Genomic DNA, 14,739 nt, shown 5'->3' with positions numbered 1-14,739 from the left:
TTTAAGCAGAGGATGTATATTCCCCATCAGGATTCTTCAGATGGTCAACGTTTCATCCATTAACAAGTCTACCAGAGGTTTCAACGTCCTTTGCCCTCGCAGATGGATTGTCGCCGTTGACCAGAGCTTTTGCCTCAGAAAAGTAGAAGGGGCCTTACTGCAATTCCTTGGAATTTTATTTCCACAGTCAGAGGGGGATTAACGCCTCTTTCGAGATAGCAAGTCTGTTGTGGCTTTCTGAAGACTAGAAATTCCTTTTGTGTGAGTTGTAGCCAACCATGGCCAACCTTTGTCCATTATAAACATGTTTTTAATTATTTTATCATGTCACCAGGATAATATCAATATGTGTGTAGATTTTCTTTCATGTCTTTTTGGCGTGATAACTATTCATTGAATTTAAACTTCCAAAGCAGCCGTGGTGGAATTCAAAGTCAGGTCTCTAGGCTTTTGGATTGCTAGTCCATTAATATGACGTGTTGTTGTGTAGACAAGTTGGGCTGGTAAATAATTTGAAATGTGCATTGATAGTCACTCAAAGCTGGTTTCCTTCATTGAATTCCTGCTTTTAATGCAGTATAAAACCATGAGGAATGGAGCCAAACAGCAAGACTGAAATCTCTTACATCAACCCAAACTTAGACAATTTGAAAAAGTTCACAATACCCAAGAAAAAGAGCACTGATAGAGGTAAGTGGCTGAAAGGAAATTTGTGATGGAATTATTTGTACTTGTTCTCAGGAGGATGAATTTATTGCCCACCCATAGTTGCTCTGGCAATTGAATTGGTTGCGAGGCCCCGTTGGAATGCATCAAACCTTATTCGCATAATGTGAGCCATGTGTAGGCTGGACCAGGGAGGAATGACACTCTTGCTTCCCTGAAGAACATTAGTGGCTTTCATAATTAACATTTTGTGGTACAAGCCCACAAATGACTGAAAATATTGATATCCATTTTGCAACACCTAGCAAAATTCAGCCAAGAGGAATCAAGCATTCACGTAGGGCGAAAAACAGGGAATTAGCAAAGGTTGATCTTCATGCCTGTTGGAGATGTATATCTAGGTTGGGGTGATGTGTAATTCGGAGTTGGTGCTATTCCCATGCACCTACTGCACAGGGTCTTTGAAGCGGTGGAGGTCAAAGGTCAAGAGTGCAAGAAACCTTGGCAAGTTGCTAAAATGCACCTTGTAGAAGATGCACACTCCAGCCCATGGTGGACTCGGGGTGAAGGGAGTGAATGTTTAAGCTGGTGGCTGGGATGCCAAACACTAAGCCAAGGCAATGCGTACCAGGCACTTACCACCCTCTGTGTAAAAACAAAAACCTGCCTCGCACATCTCGTCTAAACTTTGCCCCAAGGACCTTAAACTGATGCCCCTTGGTGACTGACCCCTCCACCCTGGGAAGTGCCCATCTACTCTGTCCATGCCCCTCATAATCTTGTGGACCTCTATCAGGTCACCCCTCAACCTCCGTTGTTCTAATGAAAACAGCTCTCGTCTATTCAACCTCTCCAGGTGGCTAACACCCTCCAGATCAGGCAACACCCTGGTTACACTTCCTGCAGACTGTAGTTGACCGGAACGCTGGCAGTGTCACAGATCTCCCACATCTCACAGTTCGAGCACTGCATCCCGCTGAGTTACATTTAAGCACTAGTTAATTGATTTAAAATAAATACTTAAATAGTTATTAGATTAAGTTACGATTAACTATATGGTCCCTGGCGCTAGATTTTTACAGTAAAATTAAATGCTAAATATTAATCTCCGCCCTCAGATTTAGTTACTCCTCTACCTAGTTTATTTATTAGTTTTAATTAGATTTTCAATATTTTTTTCAAATTTAACACAGATTCCCACCAGCCAATCAGGTCACAGCTTTGCTGTGAGGTCACTTCTCGGTTTTTTTCATCCCAAAATTTGAAAACACAGAGAGACACAGACACAAATTCCACTTACCTTCCCAGTCTGCACTCCGGATTTCTCCTGCTCAGAGACACAGACACAAATACCACTTACCTTCCCAGACTGCACTCGGGATTTCTCCCGCTCAGAGACACAGACACAAATACCACTTACCTTCCCAGACTGCACTCCGGATTTCTCCCGCTCAGAGACACAGGCACAAATACCACTTACCTTCCCAGACTGCACTCCGGATTTCTCCCACTCAGAGACACAGACACAAATACCACTTACCTTCCCAGTCTGCACTCCGGATTTCTCCCACTCAGAGATAGTCACAAATTCCACTTACCTTCCCAGACTGCACTCCGGATTTCTCCCGCTCAGAGACACAGGCACAAATACCACTTACCTTCCCAGACTGCACTCCGGATTTCTCCCACTCAGAGACACAGGCACAAATACCACTTACCTTCCCAGACTGCACTCCGGATTTCTCCCACTCAGAGACACAGACACAAATACCACTTACCTTCCCAGTCTGCACTCCGGATTTCTCCCACTCAGAGATAGTCACAAATTCCACTTACCTTCCCAGACTGCACTCCGGATTTCTCCCGCTCAGAGATAGACACAAATACCACTTACTTTCCCAGTCTGCACTCCGGATTTCTCCCGCTCAGAGATAGACACAAATACCACTTACCTTCCCAGACTGCACTCGGGATTTCTCCCGCTCAGAGACACAGACACAAATACCACTTACCTTCCCAGACTGCACTCCGGATTTCTCCCGCTCAGAGACACAGGCACAAATACCACTTACCTTCCCAGACTGCACTCCGGATTTCTCCCGCTCAGAGACACAGACACAAATACCACTTACCTTCCCAGTCTGCACTCCGGATTTCTCCCGCTCAGAGACACAGACACAAATACCACTTGCCTTCCCAGTCTGCACTCCGGATTTCTCCCGCTCAGAGACACAGGCACAAATACCACTTACCTTCCCAGACTGCACTCGGGATTTCTCCTGCTCAGAGACACAGACACAAATACCACTTACCTTCCCAGACTGCACTCGGGATTTCTCCCGCTCAGAGACACAGACACAAATACCACTTACCTTCCCAGACTGCACTCCGGATTTCTCCCGCTCAGAGACACAGGCACAAATACCACTTACCTTCCCAGACTGCACTCCGGATTTCTCCCCCTCAGCTCCCATATGAAGGACTTACCTGCCTTACCTGCTACTCACCAATCAGCTCTCTCCCTTGTAGTCACCTGCAGCAGGGAAAGGCCACTCACTGAAAATTTGAGTGTCACAAGTGAAGGGATTAAAAGCACCTCCTCCCACCCAGCCTGGAATTCCCACCTAGCTTCAAATTCCCAGCTCCCAAAGTCACTCTTCGATGTGTCTCACTCTGGATGTGTCTTCTCTGATTCACTGGGAGTGCTCACCTGGACACTATTCAGGTTTGTGCTAATGAGTGGGAAGTAATATGTACACCACATAAGTGCCAGGCAATGACTATCTCCACATGTGAGAATCTAACCATCTTAAGAAGATCAGAACTAGGAGCAGGAGTAGGCCACCTGGCCCCTCAAGCCTGCTCCTCGCCATTCAATAAGATCATAGCTGATCTTTTTGTGGACACAGCTCCACTTACCCGCCCGCTCACCATAACCCTTAATTCCTTTATTGACCAAAAATCCTATCTATCGTTGTCTTGAAAACATTAAACGAGGTAGCCTCAACTGCTTCACTGGACAGGCTGTTACACAGATTCACAACCCATTGGGTGGAGAAGTTCCTCCTCAACACAGTCCTAAATCTGCTCCCCCTTATTCTGAGGCTATGCCCCCTAGTTCTAGTTTCACCCACCAGTGGAAACAACATCCCTGCTTCTGGCCTATCTATTCCCTTCATAATTTTATATGTTTCTATCAGATCCCCTCTCGTTCTTCTTGCTTTTCAATGGCATTACCATCACTAAATCCCCCACTATTAACATCCTGGTGGTTACATTTAACCAGAAACTGAATTGAACTAGCCATATAAGTACTGTGGCTGTCCTCCGGTGACGGCATGTGAGAGCAAGTCGCCCAAAAGGTGAATCCTGCCAGGGCCTTTGCTTTTTATCCCTTTTGCCCATTTACCAGCGGAATTTTGGTTCCAAACTTAGTGGGCTGATCCAGCGAACATTTGCTCGAAGGAGTTATGTCAAAAGGTTCGCTGAAAAAGCCCGTTGGGGAGAAAATCCAGGTGGTAGTCCGTTGAAGGAATCTGAAGGGGTGAAGATGGCGGAAGCAAACGCGCCCATTACACGCCAGCAGTAGTGATGGCGCGGGATCTGTAAACATTTGGAAAGCAGATGAATACCGTAGCTACAAGAGCAGGGTCGAGGCTGGGAATCCTGCACAGAGTAACTCACCTACTGACTTCCCAACGTCTGTCCACCATCTACAGGGGACAAGTCAGGAGTGTGAAGGAATACTCTCCACTTGTCTAAACGTCTCCACTTGCTCTAACAACACACAAGAAGCTCGGCAACATCCAGGCCAAACTAGCCCACTTGATTGGCACCCCATCCACCACCTCCAACTTCCACTCCGTCCACAGCTGACGCATAGTAGCAGCTGTGCGCACCATCTACAAGACGCACTGCGGGAACTCATCAAGGACCCTTGGGCAGCACCTTCCAGGCCCACACCCACTACCATCTAGAAGGACACGGACAGCAGATAACTGGGAAGCCCACCACCTGGAGGTTCCCCTCCAAGTCACTCACCATACTATCTTGGAAATATATCACCATTCCTTCACTGTCGTTGGGTCAAAATCCTGGAACTCCCTCCCTAACAGCGCTGTGGTGTATCTACACCACATGGACTCCAGTGGTTCAAGAAGGCAGCTCACCAGCACTTCAAAGGCAATTAGGGACGGACAATAAATGCGGGCCAGCACCCACATCCCGTAAATGAATAATTGTTTTTTAAAAAACTAATTCTTGTTGCCATCTTTGCACTACTGCCCTAATATGAACCACTTTATGTTTCCAAGCTTACTTAGAAATTTGTCACACGGATTGGCGCGAGTACAGTTTCATACAGTCAACGTTAGATGGGTCCAAGCTTGACAGCAGTTACAATTTGAACTTCCTGTGGAAGTTTGGTGATATGAAACTCATACACAATGTGAAACTTGAACAGCGTTTTGCAGAGAAGAGGTATGTACAGGACAAAAATTGGTATAAAATGCATGTGCGATCTGCAGTTTTTGAGCAAAGCTGCTCCACGATTCTGACAGGCTATGAATAAAGCTTGAGGTGTAATTTGGGGTCGTAATTGGTTCCCCTTCTAAATCTGTCCACACATTCTGCCTCAGGAAGCAGTGGTGGGGGTTGGGGAGGGGGGGGGGGGGAGAAGAGGAAACTGGATGGGTGCTACAAGGGGAATGATGCCCAGCATGATGTGGTTAAGCCCAGAAGACCCATATCCACTGAGAGCAGGCACAGGTACCCAAGAAGGGCCAGGGAAGGTTCCCCAGGATTTAAAAGAAATGTGAATGCAATGCTCCCCATAATGGGAGTTTTAAGTGTTTCACGGCCAGTTGTCTTTGGATACTGTCAAACCCCCTCAGAATATTACATGTTTCAATATGGTCCCCTTTCATTCTTCTAAAACTCCAATGCATGTCAGCCCCCACCTGATTAATCCTTCCTCTGAAGACAACCCCTTCATCACAGGAATCAGCCTGGTGAACCTTCTGGGAAGTACTTCTTTAAAAAATGTTTTTTTCATTCTCCTCACTTTCCACATTTTCATCAAAATACACAACAAAAGATAACCAACAATAACAAATACAATATCAATCCCCCAACCAGCATTCCCTTCAATATACAAACCCAAACATCACCCATACATTCCAAGTAAAACAAAGCAAAAAGACCAAAAGAGAATCAACAGTCATCCCATAAACAATATGCTCACCCCCCCCCCCCCCCCCAATAGCTCCACCTTCCCCCCCTAATGTTCGATGGCATCCAATTCTTGAAATGCAAGATAAACAATGCCCATGAATTGTAGAACCCTTCCATCCTCCCCCTCAGCTCAAACTTCTGTGAAGTACTTCCAATTAAAGTTTATACTTCCTAAAGTAAAGTGACCAACACTGTACAACCCGGTACTCCAGATTTCGAGGCTCAGGATTCCACTTTTAGCAAGAATGATTAAATTGTCTGCCTTTCTACATAATTGACAATCTGTTGTTGTAATTGAGGGAATATTGTCATTTTAAATTGTGCAAACGCCAACCAATTTTTTGTCAGGTTGTTAAGTAATTGGGAAATTTTGATATTTTTCATTATGAAAGAAACTTCCTTTTGGGCGAGAACTTGATCAGGCTTGTCTGTGATGCCCATGCAGTTGAATATCCTGCAAACACTCAATGGGTTGACCCGCACGCAAAGGAAAGCTACCAAAGTGATTGGCCCTCGGACTGCCATGGCCCATTGAAATGGGCCTCGCCAACCTTTAAAGAGGAAGGGAGGAAATTAGAAAGGGGAGTCCTAAGTGCAGAAGTTCTTTACCAGTTGACTTCACCTCTTAATCCTGTAGTGACTGTGTTGCATTTCAAACGACTTTTAACACCAGGGCTAAGCTGCGCGAGGATGGCAGACGTGGCAAAGAACTCGAAGAAAACACATTCTTTTTGGTGACATCCTACAGTGCAGCTTCGAAACTGTACCAGGAAGGATTGAACATCAACTTTTCTACTCTGAGGGCACTAGGAAATCCAGCTTGCGGTGTTTATCTTCATCGACATATTGATGTCCTCCTGAGGTACCATCAGCAAAACAACCTGGTCACAGAAACAATTGTCTTTTTTAAGGTATGGTTATTTAACTTTTAGCAAATTCATAGTAGTGTACATTTCAACTGCCCTGTGGTAGAAAGGTTCGCAGCCTCTGGCCTTCGTTTATTTATTTAGAAACTCCCTTGATTCTGAAACAAAGACTTCCTTTTTCCTGCAAAGTCACTGACTTTCAGCGATCATCCTTCGACTCCCCGGGTGAACCTAGACCCTGCCCTGCTCCTGCGCATTCCTCTGCAGCGATCCTGCTGATGGCGGTCTGTGCTGCTGATTTCATTAGAATAGCCGACTTCTAAATTCAATACAAAGCCAACTTCTTTGAACGTTCCAGTGAACCAAGCACATTTTGTGAATGTTAACATCAGCTGGTGAATACTGGGCCTCCTGAGCAAGCAGGTGAGCCAGTGCATCTATTAAGTCCAAACTGTGGGTCATAAATACAAGAGAGTCAGCAATAAATCCAAGAAAGAATGCCGAAGAAACCACTTCACTCAAGAGTTGAGGATGTGGAACTTGCTCCCACGTAGAGTGACTGAGGCCGATGACATAGATACATTCAAGGGTAAGCTAAATAGTCACCCAAGGGAAAGATGTGGGGCGCAATTCTCTTGGCGGCGGGATCCTCCGCTCCGCCGGCAGCACAGACACGCCCGCAGGTTTCCCGACGGCGTGCGATGGCCACAATGGGAAACCCCATTGGCCGGCTGCTAGAATGGAGGATCCCACTGCCAGCAGGGGTGCGCCGGGCCGGAAAACGGGGCAGGTGGGAGGGAGAATCCCACCCATGATATGTTGACAGAGTGTTGCCACCAAACTCACCCCAGGGGTGGCACAAAATTCTACCCATAATCTTCAAGTCTGATTCAGGCCATTCAGTAGATTCCATCTTTGTTGATAATTTTAAATCTGAGATTCTTAGACTTTTGCTCGCCAGGGGTAAATGTAAGGGCACAAAGCTAAGGCAGATCATGGATATAAGATATCGATCAACTCTGGTGTCATTCAATGGAGGAACAGGCTTAATGGACTGAATGATCTCCTCATGGCCCTGTGTTCCTATGAGGTAAAATAGCAGGATAGTTGTGTGGATCATAAACTGGCATAAACCTGTTGGGCCGAATGGCCTGTCTCTGCTGTAGAATCCTAGGTAATTCTATCTAATGCGCACATACTTGGTTGTAATTCCATTGATTGGATTACCTATTTTCCTTCCATTTATTCTTGGGGTCTGGACAATGTTCTCAAGGTCAACATTTACTTCCCATCTCTGGTTGCCCTGGAGAAGTTGGGATGGGCCTTCTTTAACTACAGCAATTCTTGTGGTGGCCTTGTCGTGAACTCTCTTATTGTTCTGTTTTGTTGCACTATAATTGGTATGCTCAACATGAAGAGGACATGAAGAGTCAACCACATATTATAAGACTGGAATCATTAGTAGACTGAGCCAGATCGAGAGGGTGAATTTCTCCTTCCTAGAGGGACATTAAAACTTTTAACATTTGTTGTGAAAATTAAACTGTCCCACAAAGAGCAGTGGACGCTATAACTCAGAGATTGATAGATTTCTGCTCGCCAAAGGTAAACAAGGGTATGGAGCCAAGGGGATGGAGTTAAGTTCCAGATCAACTACGATCTTATTGAATAGAGGAACAGTCTTGGGGAGGAAGGGCTGAATGGTTTACTCCTGGTCCTGATTAGCTGCTAGATTACCACTTCAGTTTTTAATTTCACATTTTGCCACAGTGAGATTATGAATTTATTTTAAAGTATAAACACAGTTTAAATGTAAGTGGTCTCCCTTTTCAGACAGGGATGAGGAGAATATTTTTCTCTGAGGGTCATTGGTTCTCTTCCCCAGAAAGCAGTGGCGGCTGCGTCATTGAATTTATTCAAGACTGAAGTTGACAGATTTCTGACAGACAAGGGTCTTGCGGGTTATGGGGGAGCGGACAGGAAAGTGGAGTTCACACCACAATCAGCCACGATCTTATATAAAGTTGGAGCCACGCTAAGACAGCCAAATGGCTTACTCCTGCTCCTAAGTCCTATGTACCAACAGCCCACAACCTCTGGGTCATTAGTCCAGTCCCGTACCCGGTAGGCTGCCACACCCAGGTTTTCCATCATTTCTTCAGTATTTTGGCTTGGGCTGAGGAGAGTGGTAAGATCTTGCATTTGTACCGTACCTTTCATAACCTGAGGACATCGCAAAGAGCTTCACAACCAATGAACTACTTTTGAAGTGTGCCATTGTTGCACTCTAAATAAACAACAGTGGGATCATCTGTTTTGGTTGCCATATCAACATTGGCCAGGACGTCAGAGGAACTCTCCTGCACTTCTTCAGGTGGTAGCATGGGATCTCTTGCATCCATCTGTGAGAGAAGATAAGTCATTATTTAACATCTCACCTCATAGTCAACTTCGCTGACAGTGTAGCACTCCCACTCTACTGCACTGAAGCATCAGCCTGGATTCTTCGCAAATCTCTGGAGAAGAAGCTAAGCAGACAACCAAATGCACAAGCCATGGCTGGCTACAGGGGTAAATGCACAGTGTTCAGAATGCAGAGTGATAATCCAGGGCTCTCGGTTACCTGCCAATGTCCATTATTCACCGTGAGAAAGTGGTCTCCATAATGTCACGGATAATTGAAATATGTTTTTTTTTAATTTAAAACCATTTCTAGTCTTAACAGCATAGTGAAGCTACTGTCGTAGCTCCTATGGGCTAGATAAAAATCTTGAGAGGAGAATTTTATTTGCTGGTACGGGATGTTTCAAAGATGGAAATTGGAGACTTCCGATGAGGGTGGTGTGCTGAGTAGACACACATCAGGGGGCTCTCCCCCAGACCAGAACCAAGTAGGCACTTATGGCGAATTTTGCCGGGAAATCTGAAGGCAAATTAACCTCAACGGCGAGAAGAAAGCAACCACACAAATAGGCCAGAAAACGGAAGCTCGAGAGGTCGAAGGGATGGCAGAAGTGGCGGAAATGGCCACGAGCAGCAAGCGGACGAGCCGGCGGGCCAAGAGGGGAAAGGGCCCCAGGCCCAGGAGAGAGGGAGACCAACGACCCGAGCAACCCCCCCCCCATCCCAACCACCACCACCACCTGGAGATGGAGAATGGATCTGGTCCCGAATCATGGAAGATTCCACCGATGAAAAATTACAGGTTTTAGCTTTTAACTTTAAATCAGCGATGAAATGAATTTTGGACTCTCCTGTCTTCTATAAACGTGATATAAACACATAGCGTCCATAAATTTCATTCTTTCTAGGGCTGCAATGTGCATCAAATCTTCAAATTACTTCATTAAAATTTTACTATCTTCATCGTTTGCAAATTTAAACGTATTAAACATAGCAATTGCTTTGGGCCCTGCCGATGTCAGGAGCATCGCTACCTTACGCGAATCTGGTTAATCTTCTAGATTTACTGCAGTAAGAAACAGATTAAATTGTTGTTTAAACACAGTTGCTGTCCACGTTACCATGAAATCTGAGACTGGTGGCTTCACGGACTCTATTCTTGCAGTCTGCAAAATCTTTAAATCTCTGTGGATCTCGTTGCAGTCTTGTTTTTTTTCTCAGTCTTTAATACCATCCAGCCCTGGCACCATGTAATGTTCTTGTTGGATGGCCTGATTTATGTTACAAGAACACTTGTAGCTAAAGCTATAAATGATTTATTAACATTAATTGTGGGTAAACTATATACAAAACAACAGATGAGTAACAGTAAGATCAAGCATAAGCAACCTCTCTCCAGCTTCCTCCAGCCAGTCTGAGGGGTCACCTGACTCTAACATTCACTTATATACTAGTGAGACTCCTAGTGGTCAGTTGGTGAATTACAACACAACCATGATACCAGCACAAGGGACAGGCGAAGCAACGAGAAAGTCTAATCAGAGGAGGATCACTAAAGAAATAGGGACTCATCAGACAGTTAACATGTTTGCGAGGGACTGTGTTGCCTCGCTCTAATCCAAAAAGACCAGGTCACAGGAAAGAGCGAGGACAGGGGAACGAAGGTGAGGGTACAGACAGAGAAAGCGGACAGTCAGCGGGTTTAAGTTAAGGGCTTGACCAGCCCCAGGAGGAGAGCCACCACACTAGCAGGGATAGCTAACATGGGAAGACAGACAGCATGGGGGGGGCCGTGGCGTACCTCCTGGCAGGGAAAGAGCACCTGGTCGAGGTGGGGGGCACAGAGACAGGGAGGGGGAACGCAAAGGAGACAAGAAATTGGTGATGCAGGGAGAGGGGGTGGGGAAAGGAACACAAAAGGAACAGGACAGGAAAAATTAGTTTTCGGATTGGCTTCGGCAGGTAAGCTGCAGGCTGAAGAGACAAGATGGCACCGCAAGCAGCCACTTTGGAGGGTCCCTAAACAAAGGGGAACGGTGGAGTGCAGGGGCGCACCCACATGGCGTACACAGAGTTGCCGGCCATGTTGGGTGGCCCCTGGACAAAGGGAATCCCCGGAGTGCTGGGGCCCGCCCTAATGGTGAGAGCGGCGACCGCGGCCATTTTGGACGGCCCCCTGACAAAGGAAAACCCCGGAGTGCAGGGGCGTGTCCATCAGGTAAGTATGGTTGATCCCTCAGGACCGGGGTGTCAGAAACCTCCACCAGGATTATCACCTGGAATATCAGGGGACTTAACGGCCCAGTGAAAAGATCCAGAGACTTCGCCCACTTCAGAAGTTTGAAAGCCGACATAGTCTTCCTGCAGGAGACACACCTGAGGGAGAAGGATCGACTCTGGGTAAGAAAGAGCTGGGTGGAACAGACCTATCACTCGTGTTACAGGACGAGGGCTAGGGAAGTAGCCATACTGATCAGCAAGAGGGCGAGGTTTACAGCGACAAGAACGGTTAGGGACTAAGGGGGAATGGTACATCATGGTCACCGGTGTCCTGGACGGAGCACCGGTAGTTCTGGTAAATGTGTACGCTCCCAACTGGGACCTCAGAGACTTCATAAAAAAGACCATGGCGGAAAACCCTGACATTGATACACACTGACTGATCATGGAGGGTGACTTCAACTGTGTGCAGCACCCACTGACGGTCCGATCGACCCCCAGATCGAGGAGAAGGACCGGCACGGCGAGGGAACCCACGGCTGGGAGCATTCATGGTGCAGATGGGGACGGTGGACCCATGGCAGTTCCTATACCCTGGAGAGAAGGAATTTGTGTTCTTTTCGCCGGTGCACAAAGCATACTCAAGGATAGACTTCTTTACAGTGGTAAAATCAGTGCTTCCAGGAATAGTATGGGCGGAATACTCCGCGATAGTGATCTCTGATCACACCCCACATTACATGGATGTGAGGATGTAGGCAGGCCATGCCCAACGCCCCACGTGGAGGTTGGACACGGACCTCTTGGCCAATAAAGCCTTATGCCAGAAAACATCACAGGCCATAGATGAGTACGTTACTAATAAAAAAAACGTGGAAGTCTCAGCTACACGTTCTGGGAGACACTAAAGACTGATTAGGGCAGAGATCATAACCTATAAGGCATGCAGAAACAGGGAAGAAAGGGCGACCAGGCAACAACTGATTGACTCCATTCTGTAGGTCGAATGCCCGAGGCCCCGACCGTAGAGCTGCTTGCGAAGAGGAAAAAGCTATAAATGGACTTTAACCTGCCATCCACCAGGAATGCAGTGCACCAACTCCGACAGACACGGGGGACCTTTTACGAAAACGGAGAAAAGGCTTGCCGCCTACTGGCTTACCAGCTGAGAAAGCAGGCAGCCTCGAGGGAGATAGCGCAGGTGAGGAACGGCAGAGGCAGACTGGTAACCGAGCAAAAAGAGGTCATACGACCGTTCGAGACCTTTTACCAAGGGCTGTACACGTCCAAGCCCCCCGAGGGGGACACGGGGATGAAACGGTTCCTCGATGGACTGGACATGCCAGCCATGGGAGATGATAGGTGAGGGGAACTGGAAACAACAATAGGATTGAGGGAGATCATGGATAGCATCAGCTCCATGCAGGCAGGGAAAGTGCCGGGAACCAACGGGTTCCCGGCGGATGTCTATAGAAAATTTGCACCAGTCCTGGCCCCACACCTACATGATATGTTCACAAACATACTCTGCCTCCTACGCTAACACAGGCCACGATATCGCTGACACCCAAGAAAGACAACGACCCGACGGAATGTGGATCATACAGACCCATTTTCCTGCTCAACATAGACACGAAGATACTCGCGAAAGTCCTGGCCAAGAGATTGGAGAACTGCGTACCAGCGGTGGTTGCAGAGGACCAGACAGGCTTTGTTAAGGGTAGACAGCTAACTGCGAACATCAGGCGGCTGCTGAATGTAATAATGACCACATCCGAGGAGAGAACACCAGAGCTGATCGTCTCCCTGGATGCAGAAAAGGCCTTCGACAGAGTCGAGTGGAAGTGGGTACTGGAGCGGTTTGGACTGGGAACGGTGTTCACTGTGTGGGTGAAACTCCTGTACAGCACCCCCAAGGAGAGCGTTCAGACCAACATCACCAGCTCTGAATACTTCCAGCTGCACAGAGGCAAAAGGCAGGAATACTCACTGTCCTGGCTCCTGTTCGCCCGGGCAATTGAACCTCTGGCAATCGCTCTGCGAGACGTGAAAAGCTGGACGGGCATCTGAAGAGGGGGCAAGGAGCACAGAGTCTCTCTCGATGCGGATGACCTGCTCCTTTACGTCTCGGACCCACACAATGTCCTGAAAACAATCAGGCAACTCCTGGAAGAGTTCAGAGCCTTCGCGGGCTGCAAACCCAACCTGAGCAAGAGCACGGCATTCCCGGTGAACCCAAACGGGGCGAGGGCAGAGCTGGAGTGACTAGCATTCAAACTAGCCCAAAGCATGTTCGGCTACCTGGGGATCGAGATAGACCATGATTGGACACAGATCCACAAGTGGAATCTGACCAGTCTGGCGTAGGAAGTTAAAAGAGACCTACAGAGATGGGACGCACTCCCGCTTCCCCTGGCGGGGAGGGTGCAGACGGTCACGGTGAACGTACTGCCGAGGTTCCTCTTCCTGTTAAGGTCCACATCGATCTTCATCCCCAAGCCCTTTTTCCATAAGGTAGACAAAATGATAATTGCATTTGTGGCGGGGGAGCACCTAAGGATCCTTAAGTCAACACTGCATGGGAGGAAAAATATGGGCGGCCTGGCCCTGCTGAATCTACAATGCTACCACTGGGCAGACACAGCCGAGAAGGTGAGTGGATGGGTACGAGAACCCAACACAGAATAGGTGGGGCTGGAGGAGTCCTCCTGCGAGGGAATGACCCTCCGAGCCCTCGCCACTGCACTCCCGTTCCCCTGACAAAGTACACATCCTGCCCAGTGGTGGTAGCCACACTGAAAACATGGAAGCAAATGAGGCAGCACTTTGGTTTAATCGAGATGTCCCACATCTGCGGCAACCACAAATTCACATCAGTCATGCTCAACGCCAGCTTTACAAAATGGAGACACGCCGGGGGGGGGGGGCAGGCAGGCAGGGACTTTTACACAGGGGACAGACTCGCGACCTTTGACTAACTGACGGAGGAGCTGGAACTACCGACAGGACAGGAACTCAGACACCTCCAAATTAAACACTTTCTCCCCAAGGAGACGGCAGTTACCTCAGAGCCCTGAGAGACATTCTGCTAGAGGAACTAATAAACACGGACAGTAAGGATGGGGGATCTGTGGGAACATCTACGGACGGTTACTGGATAGGGCAAGAATACCACTGGACGCAGCCAGATGAAAATGGGAGGATGAACTGGGGACGGAAGTGGGTTGAGGACTCTGGAGAGAAGCACTGAGCAGGGCCAACTCCACCTCCTCCTGCACTAGGCTAAGCCTCACGCAAGTTCAAAGTGGTGCACAGAGCCCACCTAACCAGAACCCGAATGAGCAGGTTCTTC

The 14,739-nt window shown here is 47.7% G+C and overlaps 1 protein-coding gene across 1 annotated transcript in view; it reads left to right on the top strand.

Annotated features, from left to right (window-relative positions):
- tex15 (testis expressed 15, meiosis and synapsis associated) overlaps positions 1 to 14,739 on the top strand; it is a 95,224-nt gene that overhangs the window by 58,544 nt on the left and 21,941 nt on the right. The window contains exons 3-5 of the mRNA XM_072495400.1: positions 578 to 690; positions 4,980 to 5,145; positions 6,572 to 6,809. Coding sequence (XP_072351501.1) covers positions 594 to 690; positions 4,980 to 5,145; positions 6,572 to 6,809 — 501 coding nt within the window. The 5' untranslated portion in view covers positions 578 to 593. The remainder of the gene's footprint in view (positions 1 to 577; positions 691 to 4,979; positions 5,146 to 6,571; positions 6,810 to 14,739) is intronic.

This window comes from Scyliorhinus torazame, chromosome 3 (assembly GCF_047496885.1).
Source record: "Scyliorhinus torazame isolate Kashiwa2021f chromosome 3, sScyTor2.1, whole genome shotgun sequence".
In the NCBI taxonomy this organism is placed as follows: domain Eukaryota; kingdom Metazoa; phylum Chordata; class Chondrichthyes; order Carcharhiniformes; family Scyliorhinidae; genus Scyliorhinus; species Scyliorhinus torazame.
The sequence above is the reverse complement of the archived record's forward strand: the minus strand, read 5'-3'. Positions and strand labels throughout refer to the sequence as shown.